The 20,479-nt window shown below is 38.2% G+C and overlaps 1 protein-coding gene and 1 long non-coding RNA gene across 10 annotated transcripts in view; one reads left to right on the top strand and one right to left on the bottom strand.

Moving 5' to 3' along the window:
* The window catches only part of bckdhb (branched chain keto acid dehydrogenase E1 subunit beta), an 84,178-nt gene that overhangs the window by 5,472 nt on the left and 58,227 nt on the right, over positions 1 to 20,479 (top strand). For all 9 annotated transcript variants that reach the window (XR_009788846.1, XR_009788847.1, XR_009788845.1 and 6 more), the window contains exons 4-6: positions 9,176 to 9,309; positions 12,808 to 12,963; positions 15,778 to 15,886. Coding sequence is in view for 6 of the 9 variants with exons in the window: in XM_061775690.1 (XP_061631674.1) it covers positions 9,176 to 9,309; positions 12,808 to 12,963; positions 15,778 to 15,886 (399 nt within the window). In the remaining 3 variants the exon portion in view is untranslated. The remainder of the gene's footprint in view (positions 1 to 9,175; positions 9,310 to 12,807; positions 12,964 to 15,777; positions 15,887 to 20,479) is intronic.
* LOC133479787 (uncharacterized) lies at positions 357 to 3,364 on the bottom strand. The gene is made up of 3 exons (XR_009789071.1): positions 1,006 to 3,364; positions 758 to 878; positions 357 to 612 (listed from the first exon to the last, which is right to left on the bottom strand). It is a non-coding gene; the product is annotated as an uncharacterized LOC133479787 (long non-coding RNA).

Raw genomic sequence — 20,479 nt, 5'->3', positions numbered from 1 at the left:
CTCAATAGAGACCCCTGCAGTAGTTTTAAAATCATTGCAGCTAAACAAAATTAAAATAAGATGGAAAAGTTCACATGCTGCAAACCCAACATCAGCTTGTGAAATATTTAATCGCTAGTCCTTTCCTTAACATATGATCTCATTGTATAATTTTATTTATTCAATTTTTTTGGGTGAGTTGTTTTTGAGAAGTTTAAAATTAGATTAAAAGCTTGTTTGTGTAAATGCTAAAATTAGTTGGTATGTAAAATATAGCAAATTTGTCTGTAATAAAATTCAGTTAAAATGTTTAACGTATGGAATTTCGTTAATTTAAGTGTTCAAACAAAATAAAAGACTAAAAATGTATTCATTTATGCATTTTTATTGAGGAACAAAAGTTTTTTAAGTGTCTTTGGTCCAAGGTGATTTCTCCTCTTAGACACCAGTTCCCCTGCCTTAGAAAAAACTCTTTCACAGGGTACAGATGAAGACGATGAGCATAAAAATTTAAGTGCGAGTTGATAAGTTTCAGGAGCTCCCTGAATCCCTCATTTTCAACAATGGTGAGTGGCTGACAATCTTTGATGATCATGTTGACCACAGCCTCATCCACTGCTTGCTTGTTAGGAACTGCAAGCCAAAAGGAAATATTTTGTTCAAAGCTTATTAAAGAACTGTAATTTTTACAAACAATATTACAGAGTCACACACAGCCTTTTGTGTGTACTAACCCATTTTTGAAAATACTTTTTTTTTTGTGAGAATTTCAACATACCTGGGGTACTACACGAGTATCTGCCAATTCTTCATTGCCATGCCGAGCTCTAATGCCTCAGCATTGATGAAGTGCTCTTATTGATGTAAGATAGCTCTGTGGAGCAGAGCCGATACTTCACCTACAATAAAATAAAAGTTAATTTATCTGAAAACAATTCAAACCTCTTACCAGAAAAGAGTACAAACATATTTAATTTAAAAAAAAAAAAAAAACAGTAAACAATGCCCAAAGGAGAAAGATATTACCGTATGTGGCATCAAAAGATCAAAATGATTCCAGAGTGGGGATAACTTGGAACGATCCATGAAGTCACTGGAACAAGGTGAGGGCAAGCAAAACTCCATCCAACAAATCCGCAACATGTCGACACAGTTTGCTTCCTTATAAACACAATTTGGCGCGGCACATCCAAACGACACACTTCCTGTATTAATCAAATGATTTTTTTTTCTTAAAGCGATACACGCACCAATACGAGGTTTCACTCTTGTGCACTCTGCACAGCGCTGACGCACCAGTGTTGTTCGTCCCTTCATTAGCCACACTTGTTGGTAGTTGGCCATAACATCACGAATGTTTGTGTAGCTAAAGCTTTAGCTACACTTATCCAGTCCTCTTCAATGGGAAGCCGATAAGCTTCAACAATGATAAGCTTCAACAATGTGGGCCCAATTAAAACTGTCCCGTCATCAACCAGGAGTAGAGCTGAACAATTTGGGAAAATACTCTAATTATTAGTTTTTTTTTGTTTCTTTCTTTCTTTTGAACAAATATTGTGATTGCGATTTAGCATGTGATTTTTCGGAAGGAAGTTTATCTTCAGCAAACACAAGAAATTAATTATTCTATAGTATGACCAAACCAACATTCGATATACAGCTGTTGAAATAAGTATTTAACACTTCACCATTTTTCTCACTAAGTATACTTTCAAAGGTACTATTGACCTGGAAATTACACCAGATGTTGGGAACAACCCAAGTAATCCATACATTCAAAGGAGAACAAATAAGATCAGAAATTAAGTTGTGTAAAAATGTGAAATGACACAGTGAAAAAGTATTGAACACATGAAGAAAGGAAGGTGCAAAAAGGCATGGAAAGCCAATAAAACACCTAAAATCTATGAATAATCAAATAGCAATCCAGCCCCTTGTCAGTGCAAATGAATATCAGCTGATTCAGTCCTAATTGATGGCCTACAAAAAGGTCTCATTGCCAAGGTATGAGTCAAGACACATCTCATGATGGGTAAGAGAAAAGAGCTTTCTCAAGACCATTGCAAAGTAATTGTTGCAAAACATAACGATGGCATTGGTTGCAGGCACATATCTAAGCGTCTGAACGTTCCAGTGAGCACGGTTGGGACCATAACACGTAAGTATAAAGCCAATCATACCACCATAAATTTGCCTCGATCAGGTGCTCCTTGCAAGATTTCTGAGAGAGGAGTGCAACGAATAATCAGAAGAGTTGTCCAAGAGGCAAGGACCACCTGTGGAGAGCTTCAAACAGACCTGCAATTAGCAGGTACTGTTGTCACAAGGAAAACAGTGAATAATGTACTCCGCAGCCATAGGCTGTATGCACGGTCACCACGCAAGACCCTGTTGCTGAAAAAAAGCATGTCAAAGCTCGTTTAAAGTTTGCTGAACAACATTTGGACAAGCCATTTAAATACTGGGAGAATATAGTCTGGTCGGATGGAGCAGTTTGGGTGCCATAATGCACACCACGTTTGGAGGAGAAATGGAAATGCACATCACCCTAAAAACACCATAAATTTGCCTCGATCAGGTACTCCTTGCAAGATTTCTGAGAGAGGAGTGCAACGAATAATCAGAAGAGTTGTCCAAGAGGCAAGGACCACCTGTGGAGAGCTTCAAACAGACCTGCAATTAGCAGGTACTGTTGTCACAAGGAAAACAGTGAATAATGTACTCCGCAGCCATAGGCTGTATGCACGGTCACCACGCAAGACCCTGTTGCTGAAAAAAAGCATGTCAAAGCTCGTTTAAAGTTTGCTGAACAACATTTGGACAAGCCATTTAAATACTGGGAGAATATAGTCTGGTCGGATGGAGCAGTTTGGGTGCCATAATGCACACCACGTTTGGAGGAGAAATGGCACTGCACATCACCCTAAAAACACCATACCAACAGTCAAGTTCGGAGGTGGAAACATGATGGTGTGGGGCTGATTTTCAGCAAATGGTACTGGTAAACCTATTATTGAGGGAAGTATGAATGGGCAAATGTACAGAGACATTCTTGACAAAAATCTACTGCAATCTACGAGGGTGATGAAAATGAAACAAAGGTGTACATTTCAGCAGGACAATGATCCAAAACATACTGCCAAGGAAACCCTCATTTGCTTTCAAAGGGGGAAACAAATAAAGCTGCTAGAATGGCCCAGCCAGTCACCTGACTTGAATCCAATCGAAAATCTATAGAAAGAACTGAAACTCAGTTCATAGAAGAAACCCACGTAACCTTCAAGATTTGAAGACTGCTTGTGTGGAGGAATGGGCCAAAATCATTCCAGAGCAATGCATGCGACTAGTTTCTCCATGCAGGAGGCGTTTTGAAGCTGTCATTCCAAACATTAAATAAATACTTGTTTGCGTGTTCAATACTGTTTGCCTGTGTCATTTCACATAATTATACACAACTTAATTTCTGAGTTTATTTGTTCTACTCTTTTTGTTTGTATGGATTACTTGGGGTTTTCCCTACGTCTGGTGAAATTTTCATGTCAATAGCACCTTGGGAAATGTATTTGAGAAAAATGTTGACGTGTGAAATACTTATTTCAGCCACTCTTGCTTACAAATAACTCTTTCGTGTATGCCAGGCCTAAATGTTATGATGAATTGATATGAAGAGAATCTTTATTTTCCTATTGAATTGTAATAAGAAAAACCTACAATCACAGTAGCATGTTGACCTGTAAAAATAATACTGTATAATGATGCACTTGTAAGTAGCAGTAGCACTCCTGTTAGTATGAGCCGAGTATAGCAATCATCACCAAGATGTGAGTAAAAAAAGCGGTTGAAATGGGAAACTATATTAAATGTTGATTAATGTTCTTATCAATTACATTATTCTTCTTTTCCTTTCGGCTTGTTGATTTACTTATTTGATAATCCTCAAGAAGGATATATACGACTTTATATAGAATTTTCTCAAATCCAAACTTTTTAGTTGAAGATAAACATGAAAATTCTGAATTTCTAGTGGTAAATATTAGTAGGCTAACTTTAGCTGTCAGATAATTGTAACCGATTTTCAAAAGCAGGACAAAGTGGTCTAAATTATTTATAATTTATAAGCCTATTGTTTTAGGCTCCCAAATCACTAGTCAGCTTTCTACGGCCCTGCTTCGAGCCAGCGCTTCCGGCGCTCAGCATAACAACCAAAGTGGGATTAGCAACTCGTGCATTGATGAAGAAGGCAGCGAGCTAGCGCCGAGACCTAACGTAAATTGCAGAACACATTGGCCATTGACGCGTTATTAGGATTACCACTTAGTTTCCAGGCAGGACCCACCCTGCTCCAATATTACTGGCTCCAATACGCATGCTGCTGCAGTATGATTGGCTGTTGTATCCCTGTAGAATATGCCCTACTGCTTCCAGACAGGAAAAGATGTGACTTCAGTGTGGCGGCATTGTGTTTCCCACTAACATGAACACACCCTAATCCTAACCTTTACCCTTCCTAAACCGCCTTAAGACCCAACCTTACCCCTAAACCAAACCATAATAAACTTCCTTGTTTTTATTTTGTCGAATGGTTGTTTGTTTCTATGTGCCCTGCGATTAGCTGGGGACCGGTTCAGGGTGTACTGTAAGATGGCTGGGATAGGCTCCAGTGGCCCGCGATCCTAGTGAGGATAAGCGGTGAAGAAAATGGACAAATGTGATACGTTTGGGATGGTCAGCTCTTCATATCTGCGTAGCCTGCCCTTCCCGTGACGCAGCCAATCATGTTGTAGTGGGGCATGTCCTACCTGGAAACTATGTGGGAATCCTGTTAACGCGCCATCAACACTTCAAACGTACATTGTGGTAATAAATAAGCATGCTTCAATTTGGCGGCAAACGGCATCGGGTCCTGTCTTCCCCGATGAGCCGCTCCCCGCAGCTGGGAAAGACCGTGAGCCTGACTGCTTAGCCAGCAGCGGCTGGACGGCCGATTGAAGCATTTTACGAAGCGGGGGAAAAAGTAGCACCGTTTACACACAGCAGAATGAGGGCACTCTAACATTTATTAGGAACGGCTTTTGAGTTTTGACGGAGGCAATTTTGATTCGCCAGCGTGGCGAACGTGGGCAATATTCACTTTGCCACATCCTGTGTCAGCGAGCCATTTGCAAGTTGGTGAATGGGCAGCGCGAACCCTGTCTTATGTGATGACCAAAATAGAAGAACAGTCGACTGTCTTCTATGTATTTTCAATTAATTTTGGTGCGTTTGTTTTGTTTTTGTTTTTTTGATAATGTGGAGCCTCAAATAAATTGTGCAGTAGCTGGCGTTGCCTTTTGTTTTCATTGACGTCAGAAATGTTGACCTTTTTGAGATGGATCATTATTTTACATCTCATCCTTGTGTACAGTGACAGGTGCAAAGCTGTTTTTAATCCCTCTCTCTACTAAAAGGGAATAATCACGCCTCTACCACCTGCAGCAAGTGTACAGAAAAGAGGTTAAAGCAGGGCGAGCTCTATATGATTGGCTTTTATGATGTGTCTGTCTCGGCTCTCCTCCACTTCGTTTTTGGATTGCTTTCCATCACAAAAATTTACTATTGTAAATATACTACTTCTAGTACAGACATACTACATATTCTCTCTATTTTTTCCATAGAAATCAGTGTTAGTATCTCGAACAGAGTGACCAAACGAATTAGTAATTGAATTACTGACTTCTGTGAAACACATTTGATATGAGAGTATGAAATCAACTTCCTACTACTTCTTGCACAGCGACAAAGTCCAATCTTCTTCGATTGAACATTTGCTGATCAATATTACGTGGATGACGGAGACATACTGAACCAACTACGCACCTTTCTACTTACTTACAAACCTCCAGTCAGATAAAATTTTAGCATTTTGGCGGATTACCTTTTACCATTCCAAATCAACATGTGCCATTATAGGAGATTACCTACAAACCTCCAGTCAGAAAAGATTTTAACATTTTGGCAGATTACTTCTTACCATTCCAAATCAATATGTACCATTATAGGAGATTTAAAAAAATATATATTTTTATTTTAAATTGATTAAACGAACAATTTTCATTCAAGGGTAATAATGAATGTATTCATCCTTTTATTATGCCTAGTCAATAAGTAAAGCTACTTTATTTTTCTTTGTTAGAAAAGACCAAAAGAAAACACTGCTTTCTCCCTGAAACAGGGGCTTCAGTCAAGCTGAAGGGACTTCTGAACACTTGCAAATACTAGTCAAATTTGGCCCAAATCATTCAGATGTCTGCTAGAAAGCTGAAGCTGACTAGGAATTTCACCTTTTCAGTATGACAATGACCCCAAGCATGCATCCAAATCAACAAATTGCTAAACCAGAAGAAAATGACATCCGGCCAAAAGCAGCAAACGTAGGGTGAGAGGTGGGGTACTTTGTGTACTGATAACCAAACTATCACATGGCTGACACACATTCACACATGCAGAGCCTTGAATTGACCAAACGTCGTTTTGGATTGTAGGTAGAAGCCAGTGCACCTGGAGAGAGCTTGGCTGAACACAGGGAAAGCATGCTTTTACTCCACACTATGCTTTGAACCTAGAGTCTTCTTGCTGCCAGGCAACAGGACTAACTATGCATTCACTATCCTCTCTATCTTGAATTGGAAGCAGATGTTGTACACCTTAAGACTGAAGACTAAAACACTCATTGTCAGTCACTTATTCTCTCGAAGTCTAAACATGAAGTGGTAGTGTAACTGTGTCACTGATTTAATAAATTGTATTGTAAATATTGTTGAAATAAACTAACGTTAATGAAGTTCATCAATATGTCATTGTTTATGTTAGTGTAACACAGGTATAGATATACAGATATTATTAATTTTTATGCTAATTTTGTTTATGTATGGCCACAATGTCTCTGACTTGGTGCAGGAGCTGAGTTAATGTCAATACCTTGAAGACAGACGAATTTAGAGTCACGTGAGGTTGACTCTCGTCCCTTAGACCAAGTTCACGTTGATCGTTGAACTTTTCATCCGTTTTCAGGTCTGTGGAACTGTCCTAACGAATTGAATTTAATGAGTTATACTGGCCAGAAAGACATTTTAAGCCGCCACAGACGAAAAGAAAGTAAAGAGTAAGCAAAAATAACATTCTCAATCCAAATTTAGACGACACATTCTTTCAGCTCCATTTTAGAATACAGGGTAGGGAAAGGTAATATGAGTGCTGAAAAAGTAGGAACCTGCTTTTTCATCTTTCTTTTTTTATTCTTTCTTTGGATAAGATGGATGATATATACAGTGGGTACGGAAAGTATTCAGAATCCCTTAAAATGTTCACGTATTTTCAAGTATTCAGACCCTTTGCTGTGACACTCATTTAACTCTGGTGCTGTCCATTTCTTCTGATCATCCTTGAGATGGTTCTACACCTTAATTGGAGTCCAGCTGTGTTTGATTATACTGATTGGACTTGATTAGGAAATCCACACACCTGTCTATATAAGGCCTTACGGCTTACAGTGCATGTCATAGCAAATATAGAATCATGAGGTCAAGGGAACTGCCTGAAGAGCTCAGAGACAGAATTGTGGCAAGGCACAGATCTGCCCAAGGTTAAAAAACAATTCTGCTGCACTTAAAGTTCCTAAGAGCACAGTGGCCTCCATAATCCTTAAATAGAAGATGTTTGGGACAGCCAGAATCCTTCCTAGAGCTGGCCGTCCGGCCAAACTGAGCATTTGGGGGAGAAGAGCCTTGGTGAGAGAGGTAAAGAAGAACCCAAAGATCACAGTGGCTGAGCTCCAGAGATGCAGTCGGGAGATGGGAGAAAGTTCTAGAAAGTCAACCATCACTGCAGCCCTCCACCAGTCGGGGCTTTATGACAGAGTGGCCCGATGGAAGCCTCTCCTCAGTGCAAGAAAAATGAAAGCCTTAATGGAGTTTGCTAAAAAAAAAAAAAAAAAACACCTGAAGGACTCCAAGATGGTGAGAAATAAAATTCTCTGGTCTGATGAGACCAAGATATAACTTTTTGTCCTTAATTCTAAGAGGTATGTGTGGAGAAAACCAAGCACTGCTCATCACCTGTCCAATACAGTCCCAACAGTGAAGCATGGTGGTGGCAGCATCATGTTGTGGGGGTGTTTTTCATCTGCAGGGTCAGGACGACTGGTTTTTCATCTGCAGGGACAGGACGACTGGTTGCAATCAAAGGAAAGATGAATGCGGCCAACTACTCATGACCTCAGACTTGGCTGAAGTTTCACCTTGCAACAAGACAATGGCCCTAAGCACACGGCTAAATTAATGAAGGAGTGGCTTTAGAACAACTCTGTGACTGTTCTTGAATGGCCCATTCATGGCCCTGACTTAAACCCAATTGAGCATCTCTGGAGAGACCTGAAAATGGCTGTCCACCAATGTTCACCATCCAACCTGACAGAACTGGAGAGGATCTGCAAGAAGGAATGGCAGAGGATCCCCAAATCCAGGTGTGCAAAACTTGTTGCATCATTCCCAAAAAGACTCATGGCTGTATTAGCTCAAAAGAGTGCTTCTACTAAATACTGAGCAAAGGGTCTGACTACTTATTGGCTGTGTGATATTTCAAATTTTCTTTAATAAATCGGCAAAAATTTCAACAATTCCGTTTTTTTTCTGTCAATATGGGGTGCTGTGTGTACATTGAGGACAAAAAAAGAACTTAAACGATTTTAGCAAATGGCTGTAATACAACAAAAAGAAAAAAACATTTAAGGGGGTTTGAATACTTTCCGTACCCACTGTGTGTGTGTATGTATGTATGTATGTATGTATATATATATATATATATATATGTGTGTATATGAGTATATGAGTATATGTGTGTATATATATATATATATATATATATATATATGAGTATATATTTATGTGTGTGTGTGTGTCTATATGTCTACATAGACACATATTACATTACTTTCACTGTAGAAATAAACAGGCAGGTCAGTGGAGGACTGGAGAGGAAGGGGAAACCTCTGTCAAGTCTGGCATGGGTTGAATATCAGAGTGTGACTCCAACCTCATACAGCTTACCTGAAACTGCTGTGTAAACTGCTACATCTATTGTTGTTTCTAGCAACCAGTGTACTTGTTTTTTGCAGGTAGCCAATGTACTTCCATACGTTTTTCTCTTAATGTCACCCCAGGTAAGGATCGGGTCTTCAACACGCCGCTTTGTGAGCAGGGGATTGTGGGATTTGGTATTGGTGTAGCTGTTGCAGGAGCCACAGCGATTGCTGAAATCCAATTTGCAGACTACATCTATCCTGCATTTGACCAGGTAATAATAATAAATAATGAATACACAAAATGAAAGTATACAGTACATTCTGGGGAGCCTCACATTTCATTAAAGACCCTATAGAGTGAGTTTTTTCTGAATGCATTACATACTGTTTGCAAAGACTGAGAACTATGTAGTATAAGGCTTTATTTTCCTGAATAGCACAATTCCGTAGTGGTGTAACTATGTGAAGGGGCAGGTTAGACCGGGTTGTTGTAATCTTGCAGACACGCACAGTGTGTAAACAGGCGACTTTATTGGCCGCCAATTAACACGGCTTAATTCATTCATTCCCTTTAATTGAGGCGCAATGATGGTCTCGCATGCTTGGAGAGACCGATCCGTGCATGACTGGGCATGCTTGGAGCATTGTCGCTTGGAGCATTGTCACTTGGATTCACTCGGACTTAATATGGGGCGTCTACACTGGTGTGGGTGTCACCACAACCGGCTTCGGTCCTCTCCAATCGAAGCAGGTTATTGCATACCCATTAAAAGCGGCCCAAAGAGTGTCGCATGGTAAAATCATGTATGCAGAAGAGGACTCAGCAACCCGTGTGAGACCGCTGAATGTTAGCAGTATTCCCTTATAAAATACAGAATGAGCTGGTGAAAAAATCGCTGGCGACTTACAGTGCAAGTGTCTGCAGACCTCATTGATCTATATTCCCCCAAATGATCATTCGCCCTTTTTAAAGGTGTGACTTTGACACCCAAGTGGACCTGAGCTTCGGGCTTGTGTGGCTGCTTTAGAGTCCCTTGTTTTTGATCATGAGTACACCCACGTCACAGAGAGGTAAAAGAGCAATCTGAAAAAAAAATGTCCCATGTGACAGGGGCTTTGCGCAGGTGTGGCCCCTTTATAGCACATTATAGCTGAGTGAAAAAGGCCTGCAACGACTCGATGGGATATTTTCCAGCCACCGGAGGCTTTAAGCAGATGCATTTTTATGGCTCAAACATGTAGTTATATGTAGGCGTAATAAAGAGGCTAGACAAAGGAGCATTCATTTTTCCAGGACAAGTAGTGGTATTTGAAAGTTGAGCGGGGTGTGGTTTCAGTGCTTTTAGCGGACACGTCCACAGTGTCTGAGAGTTTAGAGAATGCCGTGATTTTTCACAATTTTGAAGTAGCTTCATTTTATATACTCGGGGATTGTATTAATCATTAAAATTTGGCAGGAATTGCTATCTACGATCTGGTGTGTCAAATTTAGAAGAATTAGTTTTTCACTTTACAGGGGCTTTAAACTAACACAGTATTAAATAGGAATTTTCAATTTCTAAAAATAATACAGATAATTATGTTTAAGTATTATATAATATACATGTAATTTTTCCTATTTTCCTCATCTACCCTAATCTGAATTTAGATTAACTTTAATTTTTTTGACATTAATAAGATGGATGTGCATGGCTCCACAAATACAAAAGTAAAACATCCTAGTAGTGCTATTTTTGCTTGGCTAATACATGGTATTTTCAGTGTGATGTTTCACAATTTTGAACTAGCCTCATTTTATATACTAGGATTTTTTTTAATTATTATTATTAAAATTTGGCAGGGTTTACATGGGCTTTAAACAATACAATATTAAATAGGAATTTTCAATTAATAAAAATACCAGTAATTATATTATTATATAGTTAACATGTAATTTTCTCTAATTTGCTCATCTAACCTAATCTGAATTTACATTAACTTTAATTGATTTGACATTAATAACATGGATGTGCAAGGCTTCACAAATACAAAAGTAAAACATCCAAGTTGTGCTATTTTAGCTTGGGTAATGCATGGTATTTTCAGCAGTGTGAGGGTGTTGTGAAAAGCCCTCAAATGTCTGTTGTTTTTATATTGCACAACACATCTTCTGAGGGAGCTGAATTTGGAATATATATTTGTATGTGTTACCATTAGTGTCACACCGTGTGTCCTCCAGAAGATAAATGTGTGTCCCTGCTCTGTCAAAGGTGCATACAACAAAATATGCATCAATGGTGGTGTTTGAGGCCAATCTTGAAAGAGAATACATCACCCATCTTCCAGTCAATTGATTAATCATTCAGAAAATACTTCACCTTAACCATTACCTTTCACGTCTGATGAATCAAATTGCTAAATAATTTGTCTGGCCAATTATGTAAATATTGTAGTATGTGAACCCTTTGGAATTACCTTAACTTCTGAATTGGCCTGATCTTCATCCAAGTCAGAACACAAATAGTCTGTCTGCCTAATCTAATAGCACAAAAACAATTGTTTTATTATTATTGGACACACCGTGTAAACAAAAGTTCAGATAGTTTTTCCATCTTGCACTGTGACCTTTATGTGTCGTGTTCAGTAAAAACAATAGAAACATAAATAGCTGTTTTGAAACTGAGAGTTACTTTTTGGGTTCTGATTAATGCGAAGGGCTACCAGTTTGATACACATTTCTGAAATAACATATTTTGGTCAAATTACCTTTTATTGTTAAAGGTATTTACTATTTAGACCTCCATAGAGTGACTCTCATGGACGTATTATAATAGTGTCAATTTCATTTAAAAAAATTAAAAGAAAAACACCTTGGTGTTGTCATACCAGTATCCAGAAAAGCTCCCTCTGATAGCTATGTACGTTTGACCCAATTTTTCATCAGCATTGTCCAGGCTTGGCTCAGACCGCCCCCTTTCCTCTGATTGGTTGCCTCCGTGTAGAAGAACCACTTGTGAGAGCACGCATTTCGGAGAGGTAGGGGGAGATCTTCGCTAGTGACGTAGATAAGCTCGAGAAATTTGAATGACCTGATTTCAGGCCTCTCGGAGGAACAACATCTGTCACTAAGGAATGCGTAGACGATTTTAATTTATATTTCACGTTTACTACGGCACCATTGGGCCAATATAACATCCCAAATATTAGAAAAAGTTGGTTTGGTAAAATACAGGAACTTTAATGCCTTTTATTATTATTAATAATTGATATTCATCTATGTGAAGACAGAGCATGTTAATTTGTCAATTATCAACAATTATTTACCAGCATAGGAACCAGATAAATATCATTATGCCACACTTTCTATAAATCTCTGCAAGTCTACATTTTCAAATGATCATGTCTACAACATACCTAGGAAAATTACAATTTCCCATAACATGAGTAGTCCATCTCTAGAACAGGACCGTGGGCTACTCATGTTCCTCTTGGGGGTTACGTGGTTCCCGTGGGCACCATGTTGGTGACTCATGGTATAAGCAGGCTGTGTTTGTCTGATATTGTGGCTTAGATGATCTCATTTTATTACCGGCCTATTCTGAAATCCAGGTAATTCCAAAGGGTTCATGAGTGTTGTTGTAACTATTTACAGTTGACACCAACATACCATTTTAGAACCTAAAAATAATAAAATAACTTCCCCTGCTACAACACCCAAACTGTGCCATTCGTAGGATTAAATCTGTCACCTACCAATTTTGGGTGGAACTAACATATTGGTCTCTTTGTAGATTGTCAATGAAGCTGCCAAGTACCGCTACCGCTCTGGCAACTTGTTTGATTGTGGCAAGCTCACCATTCGGGCTCCATGGGGATGTGTCGGCCATGGATCCCTCTACCACTCCCAAAGCCCCGAGGCATTTTTTGCCCATTGTCCTGGCATTAAGGTTAGCCTTACAGCACCCTACAGTTTCCTAATTATATTTCCATTTTACAGTATACTTGTAACTGCTTTTCTGTCAGTTTTAAATTTGACAGACATTTGACTTTACTGTGCTATATATATATATATATATATATTATATATATATATTTTATATATATATATATATATATATATATATATAATTTGTTTTTGTTTTTTTCCACAAATCTATATTATTTGTTCAGTCTCTATATGGGTCTGTTATTTTTACACATTATTGACCAATCAACAGTGTTGAAAATGTCTTGCTCTCTGACAATGCAATGTTAATGGTTCAACAAACATGCTGGTTCTTTTTTTTGTTTCCTGAAAAGTGATGATTTATGGAGATGCTAGGACTCCGCTTGATGCCGGCGATATTAAAGTTCTGCCCACACCTTTGTATACCCTTCATTGCACCACTAACAATAGTGTTGCTGACATGGATGTAACTGCACATGTTCTAAGCAGACATGATACAATGTCACAAATAGCATCTCTCATTGTGCCTAGAAAAGTGCGATATAAGTGTAATGTATTATTATTATTATTATTGTCTGTCATCCTCTTAACATTCATGGGAACATCACGAAAGCATCTTATTTCACCAATGTCAAAGAATGATTCAGTGGTTTACAGCAAATAGCAATTTGAGTAACCCTCTCTGAGAGCAGTAAACATGATGTCTCCCAACAAAGGTCAGGCTGATAAATGTTAATGTTTGTGCATACAGTCAGCACAGCCAGCTCCATCTAAGGGTTAGCAACACCTAAGTTGAACCACCCAGTTGATGGGCTATCGTCATCTTTCTTTTGGTGTTGCTTTGACTTGAATGCTAGTCACACTCATAGATCATTTTACAATTGAGACTATATGAGTCCCAGGATACACGTCTGGAAACAGCCCCGGAACAATGAGTCCCTGGAACTTACTGTAGCATCAGAGAGTACAGATACAGCAATTATCCGATATATGACGGTTGTTGCTTCGCGGTCCGGCTGTATTGCAGACTTTTACTTGCCCAATTCGTACAATGTTTTTGTGTTATCCACTGCTCTTGCTTTCTCTCAGTGTATTATATTTCAGTCTGCTACGTGAGCAAATTTTTTACTGATATATTTTCCCAAAAACTATCACGATAAACAATCGTATATTTTTATTTATTTATTTTTTTTAAATGCCACTGATATAATGATGTTATAGAGCATAGGTGTCAAACTCAAGGCCCGGGGGCCAGATGCGGCCCGCTACATCATTTTATGTGGCCCGCGAAAGCAAATCATGCTCGTCAACTTCCGTGATTTTTGCTAAAATCTGTACCCAAATTCCAAATTGTCATAATGATCAATAATGTTGCGATATTGCATTTTTCTGTTACTAAACCCTTCCTCTACAGTAACTTAAACAATACTTGAACAAACTAGCCTTGTCTTCTGATTTCAAAACTAGTTATCCCTCAATTTGTTGTGTAATGGTAATATGTTTTGGTGATGATTAAACATATGGTTTCACTGTTCTAACCGCCCTCTGAGGGAAATCATAACTACAATGCGGCCCGAGACAAAAAAGTTTGACACCCCTTTTATAGAGCATAATAATTCAAGTACATCCTTATTGAGAACAATTAACTTTAAATTCTAAAGAACATTGAGCATTGTCATTGTAATCAATCAATAAATAAAATATCTTGGATAAATAAAACAAATATAAATAAATTAGACTCAGGCTCTGTTCGCAAAAATTGCACTGAAACAAATATTAAACATTTGGCACATAAATACAGTAATTAACCCTCTAAAGAGGCCCAAGAAATTTCTTAAAGCCTGCTATATTTGAATGAATAAAAAAAAGAAAAAGAAATCTGAACACCATGTAATCGAAAGCATTTGGCGTTTGGCACTGTTTTTAAATCAGATGCCATACATTTTAATATAACTGTTATTTTTGTCCCTTTTTTTATTGTATGAATGTTGGTGTTTTATGTACTGTATAATTTTGGCTACCTGTATAATTTCTGCTGCCTTTTGGCTTTTAAAAAACTGATTTTATCTCTCAATAAGCTTTTACCTGGTTAAATAAAGGATGAATAAAAGGTAAACTCAGGTCTGCCCTCGAGCTGGTGGACTGTGATGTGAGACCTTTACCTGTCAATCCAACAGGCCTTTGACAATGTACGAGCAGCACGATTGACTCGCTGATTGCTTTCCACCGGGAAGCTTTCTTCTCATATGACAAACACTGTGAAAAGGATTTCACTTCTATTGTCTGTTTCTTAGCATGACTTATACTCACTAGTCACCTTTTTTTTTTTTTTATATAAAAAGGGGGTCGTAAAAGTCACATCAACACTGATTCTGCTTTTGTTAACACATCGACAGGACTACAAATGTAGGGTATGGTTACAAAACAATATGATTGTGTTTAAATAATGTACTAAAAAAAGTTTGTAAGCTGTATTTTACCCTGTTTCCCATACAAAAAAACAAAAGCTCTAGTATTATGTACAATTTGTATTTGAGAGAAGGCTGATAGCAGCATTCTAAGTACATAAAAAAGAGCAAATGTGTCACTTAGCGAGTACAACTGTGGTGATGCGAGTAACTAGCATGAAGTGACTGGTAAAGGTGGTTTCACTGGTCCATCGCTGTGTACTACAACAGGATACTTTTTCATGTTTGTAAGAACAAAATGTGGATATAATTACAGAATATCAGATACAGAATCATTTTTAGACATACTATTAGTATTACTATTCATAGTACACATGGATTTAACATAATGAAATATGTGTGCGCAGGTTGTAGTACCTCGTAGCCCAGTGCAGGCCAAGGGGCTGCTTCTCTCCTGCATCGCTGATAACAACCCCTGCATTTTCTTTGAGCCCAAGATCCTTTATAGAGCAGCAGGTAAGTTGGATTCCTTGTGAATGTAAATTGCGAGGCAAGTTTATTTACTGTAGCTCATATATTAATAAACACAGCACTAATTCATGCTTCAAAACTAGTCAGGTAGTTAAGTATCGTTAACAGTAAAATATAAAGATGTTAAAATCCATTCATCAATCAATCAAACCTTTATTTGTATAGCACCTTTCATACTTAAAAGCAATAAAGTGCTTCACAAGGCAAATGGTAAAAGACAGAAACCTCCCACCTCCACACCCACCCACAGTCTCTGAGCCCCTGTGACACCCAACACCCGTGAGTAAAAGTAGTTATAACAAAAAAGATGATTAAATACATAACATAGCAATTGAGTCATGGCTGAGCACAGAGTGGAGTGAAGAAGCACCATCATGGGGGGCCGTCAGCAGCAGCATTTTCTACATTGCTTAGTTTCTACTCCGAACCCACAAAAAGTATTCCAAATGCTGAAATTTATGTAACAGCAATTTAAGAACATAGTTGGAGTAAATATAAAAAAATGTCAGTATAAATTCTATATTCGAAACTGGTACAGCTCTATGTCAGAAAGAGTTGAAGAGTGCAGCAGCTGTAGTTCACAATAACAGTGGTATTCTAAACAAATATCTCTAAGGAAGCTGTAACAGATGTGTCATTACGCTATTTATAGGAATAGCAGTGGTATTATAAATTTCCATTTATTTATTTATTTGGTGCCAGCATCTTTTCATGTCTATTGATATTGATTGATAATCAAAGCAAAATCCATTGAAGTTGGCATCAGCACAGCTAGAGGATAAGCATTCTCCATTTTCAGAGCTAATGTTTGACCATCAGGCCTCCGGTTTAGGTTGAGTTTTTATTATTTAAAGGGCCTATCTCACTGGCGGAGACTTCGCTGAGACTGATCTGTTGCAGAAAATCCAGGACTCGGGAGACCAAAATATTGCTTGCGCTCTCAACAAGATTGATGTCCGGGAGACGTCTCCCGACAAGGTGACAACCAATTCACCCGGACTTGGCAGCACGTAGCTGCAGGTGCTGACTGTACCCATTTGAGAGTTCGACAGCAAAATAAATTAATACTTAGGTTACTAATAATTTCTTAGTGACTCAAAGTTTCTTTTGCTGTAGATACAGCAAAATGAAAGAATACTAGATCACTAATAATTTATTAATGACCAAAGTATTGTTTTCTTCTGCTCTCACTAATAATTTATTAGTGACCCAAGCATTCTTTTCCTTTGCTGTCAAACTCTCAAATGGGCGACATGTCCCAAAGTTTTGTTGGCGGCCCTCCATGCTCAGCCGCCAGAGCATGGACATCGGAACAGTCTTCTATAATGAGGAAAATGCTTTAACCTCCATAAAATCCAAAATATTGGTACAATTATTGATAGTTTTAGTGGTTGAAGTGGCCATAAGTAGAGATGTGCACAAAAATATTAGTGACGATTGTTAGCAGTTTCATGACATTAAGCTATGTTAAGCTTTTTCTCTATAGTGAACGTATAAAAAAATAAAATGCAACCCTTTATTGCTCAGTGACTGTTTTTCTCAATGTCTTTGTCTCAAAAGTGTTCTCTGTCAATTGACTGTCTGTTGTCGTACCAGAGCGGCTCCAATTACCGGAGACAAATTTGTGTTTTTTGGACATACTTGGCAAATAAAGACGATTCTGATTCTGGTATGGAGGAGTCTTGAAAAGGTCCCCAGTGTAATCGAACATGTTGTATATTGTATTTTTTTACACCCTATTTCCCCTCTTGCAATATTCAAGCCTTTTTAAAGGCTGCCTGTCTTTTGCAAGTGAGCAAGCCCTCATTCTGCCGCACATACTGCTGAGCCTGGGCCAATGACAAGCCTGTTTTTTTGTTAGCTTGACAACCGGCGGGCTGGCGCTTGGGTCTCCTCTTCTGACTCACTCCCTGGTGAGTGTTTGCGGAGGGCTGCTTGCTTCTACGGGTGGAAGCAGAGCCCAGAGTGTGGAGATGAGTGAGCCCCTTTAGCTTAAAGCAGGGGTGTCAAACTCATTTTAGTTTGCGGGCCACATTCACTCCAATTGGACCAGTATAGCCATTGCCTAATAATCTGTAAGTAACGACGATCCAATTCCACCCCCCCCCCCCCCCCCCCCCCCCCCCACCCCATTCTTTGGGTGCAAAATTTCCATTTGGGAAAATAATCACATTTATTGATTATTATCTTGTTGCAAATCATGTTTCAAATCATATGAGCAATTTGAAATGTCATAACAAAAATAAGTGCAATTTCAACATTATGAATCGATGTATTCATTTACAGTTGCAATCTACAGATCACAGTAGTGTGGGTCCGGAAAATATTCAGACCCCCTTACATTTTTCACTCTTTGTTATATTACAGCCATTTGCTAAAATCATTTTTAATTTTTTTCCCCTCATTAATGTACACACAGCACCCCATATTGACAGAAAAAAATTGAATTGTTGATTTTTTTGCAGATTTATTAAAAACAGAAAAACTGAAATATCACACAGCCATAAGTATTTAGACCCTTTACTGTGACACTCATAAATGTAACTCTGGTGCTCTGGTGCTTTTTCCTTTTTAATAAATCTGTAAAAATTTCAACAATTCTGTTTTTTTCTTTCAATATCGAGTGCTGTGCACATTAATGTGGAAACTAATTTACTTAAATGATTTTAGCAAATGGCTGCAATATAAAAGAGGGAAATATTTAAGGGGGTCTGAATACTTTCCCTATCCACTGTATGTAATAAATACTAATGTTTATTAATGTAATAATGCAATTTTTTGTTACCAAATCCATTTTTACAGTAACTGGAACAGTAGTTGAACAAACTTATCCTTGACTTCTGATTTGAAAACTAGTTATCCATCATTTTGATGCGTATATGATACTATGATCAGGCAATGAAACATTTACATGGTTTCACGGTCATAACGGCTCTCTGAAGGAAACCGGATCAACAATGTGCCCCATGACAAAAATGAGTTTGACACTCCTGCCTTAAACATTTTAAACAGTCACAATAATTATCACGTCACTCTAGAAAGATTCCCCACTTCTCTTGAGACTACAATTACAGCCTTGAGTTTCTATGTTGGAATGCTTTTCAAGCGCTCGGATCATCTGTTCACACTTGGAACACTGACATGTACAACTGTAATTGTGCAGAAGGTCTGGAAACACTTTGCATGTTGTTGTGGCATAAATATTGTTAATCAGCTGTAGGTACTAAAAAATATGATTGGCTGCTTGCAAAGACGAGACTATCACACGCTAAACAATCAGCCTCTTTGAACTTAATGAGGCAAGTTCTCCTTCACAACTGAGCAGAAGGGGGAGGTGCAGCAGTGCACACACACGGAAGCAGAGTATTACGTGAGACCAACATGCTGACAAGGAAACAGTGACACCGGCACAAAATGGAGACAATTCAGTTTTATTGACAATACAAATTCTCAAAGCTTGAACTTCTCAATGCCAATCTTAACTGTAGGCAAGTTATCTGGATGGAGATTTTTTTCTTTTGTTTGTGCTTAGTTATATTTTCTTGTTTTGTAGTGATTGTTTTTGTTTTTCACAATAAATGTGTTTAGTAGAAAAAAGTTAAAAGCCTAAAATAGTTAAAAGTTGTAAATAAATATGTTTTTGTATTTTGTATATATTTTTTTGTCGCACTGTGTAAGGGATCACCAACATCGCAGGCACCAGTTAGCCCCAAATGAAGTCAAGTAGCCAGCGGGTCTCTTCTAGAAATAGCTCACCACTGATGGAACATTGTGATTTACGAAGTGTAAATATTTATTTATTTAAACTTACCATAGAGCATGTTTTTTAATGTGCCAATTATTCTATATTGTGTTTTAAAAAATAAAATGGCTTGTGTTCAATGGGGAAAACAAGTTGTTTTTATTCAGCCAAATTGTTTTTTTTAAACAATAGATTTTAGAGCTGAGCTGGAATTTAAATACCGTGATACCGCAGTGTTTTTGCTCAAGGTTATCGTACCGTCAAAATCTGATATCGTCACTTGCCTAGGGAGTACTGTACAGCTCATACAGATAAGAAGACGCTGTTCATGTAATCACTTGAACGTTTAGCTGATGCCGTTGTGCGGGCCAATGTCATGCTGACTTCAAATTAATCCCACGGGCCGGATGAAATAGCTGCGCGGGCCGGGAGATTGACATGTCTGGTTTAAAACATGAGTATGAGTCCTCCTCCTTTTGGACAACAACAAAACACAGTTTTTCGGCAACGTTAATCAGTGTGTAGTTGGCAAACATTATTATTCACACTTTATGTTGTGCTGATAAAAGCACATGCTGTCTCTTCTAGATGATGGCATTCTGGAAAAAGCATGTGGAAGCCTTTGAAATTGGCCAGGCCAGACTAAATGTACTGTTGAAGGAATGTGTGTTCGATGGGTTTGTCATTCCATTAGTTGTTCTACTCTTCTATTAAAGTTAGTCGTTTTGAAATCTTAGTATCTTGATAACCACAGGGTTCATAATGTGTTCTGCATCAACCCTCATAAGTGTTGAGTCTGCATGTTATTGATTTTCTTAACAACTAAAACTAATACA

Source organism: Phyllopteryx taeniolatus, chromosome 6 (assembly GCF_024500385.1).
Source record: "Phyllopteryx taeniolatus isolate TA_2022b chromosome 6, UOR_Ptae_1.2, whole genome shotgun sequence".
NCBI lineage: Eukaryota > Metazoa > Chordata > Actinopteri > Syngnathiformes > Syngnathidae > Phyllopteryx > Phyllopteryx taeniolatus.
The sequence above is the reverse complement of the archived record's forward strand: the minus strand, read 5'-3'. Positions and strand labels throughout refer to the sequence as shown.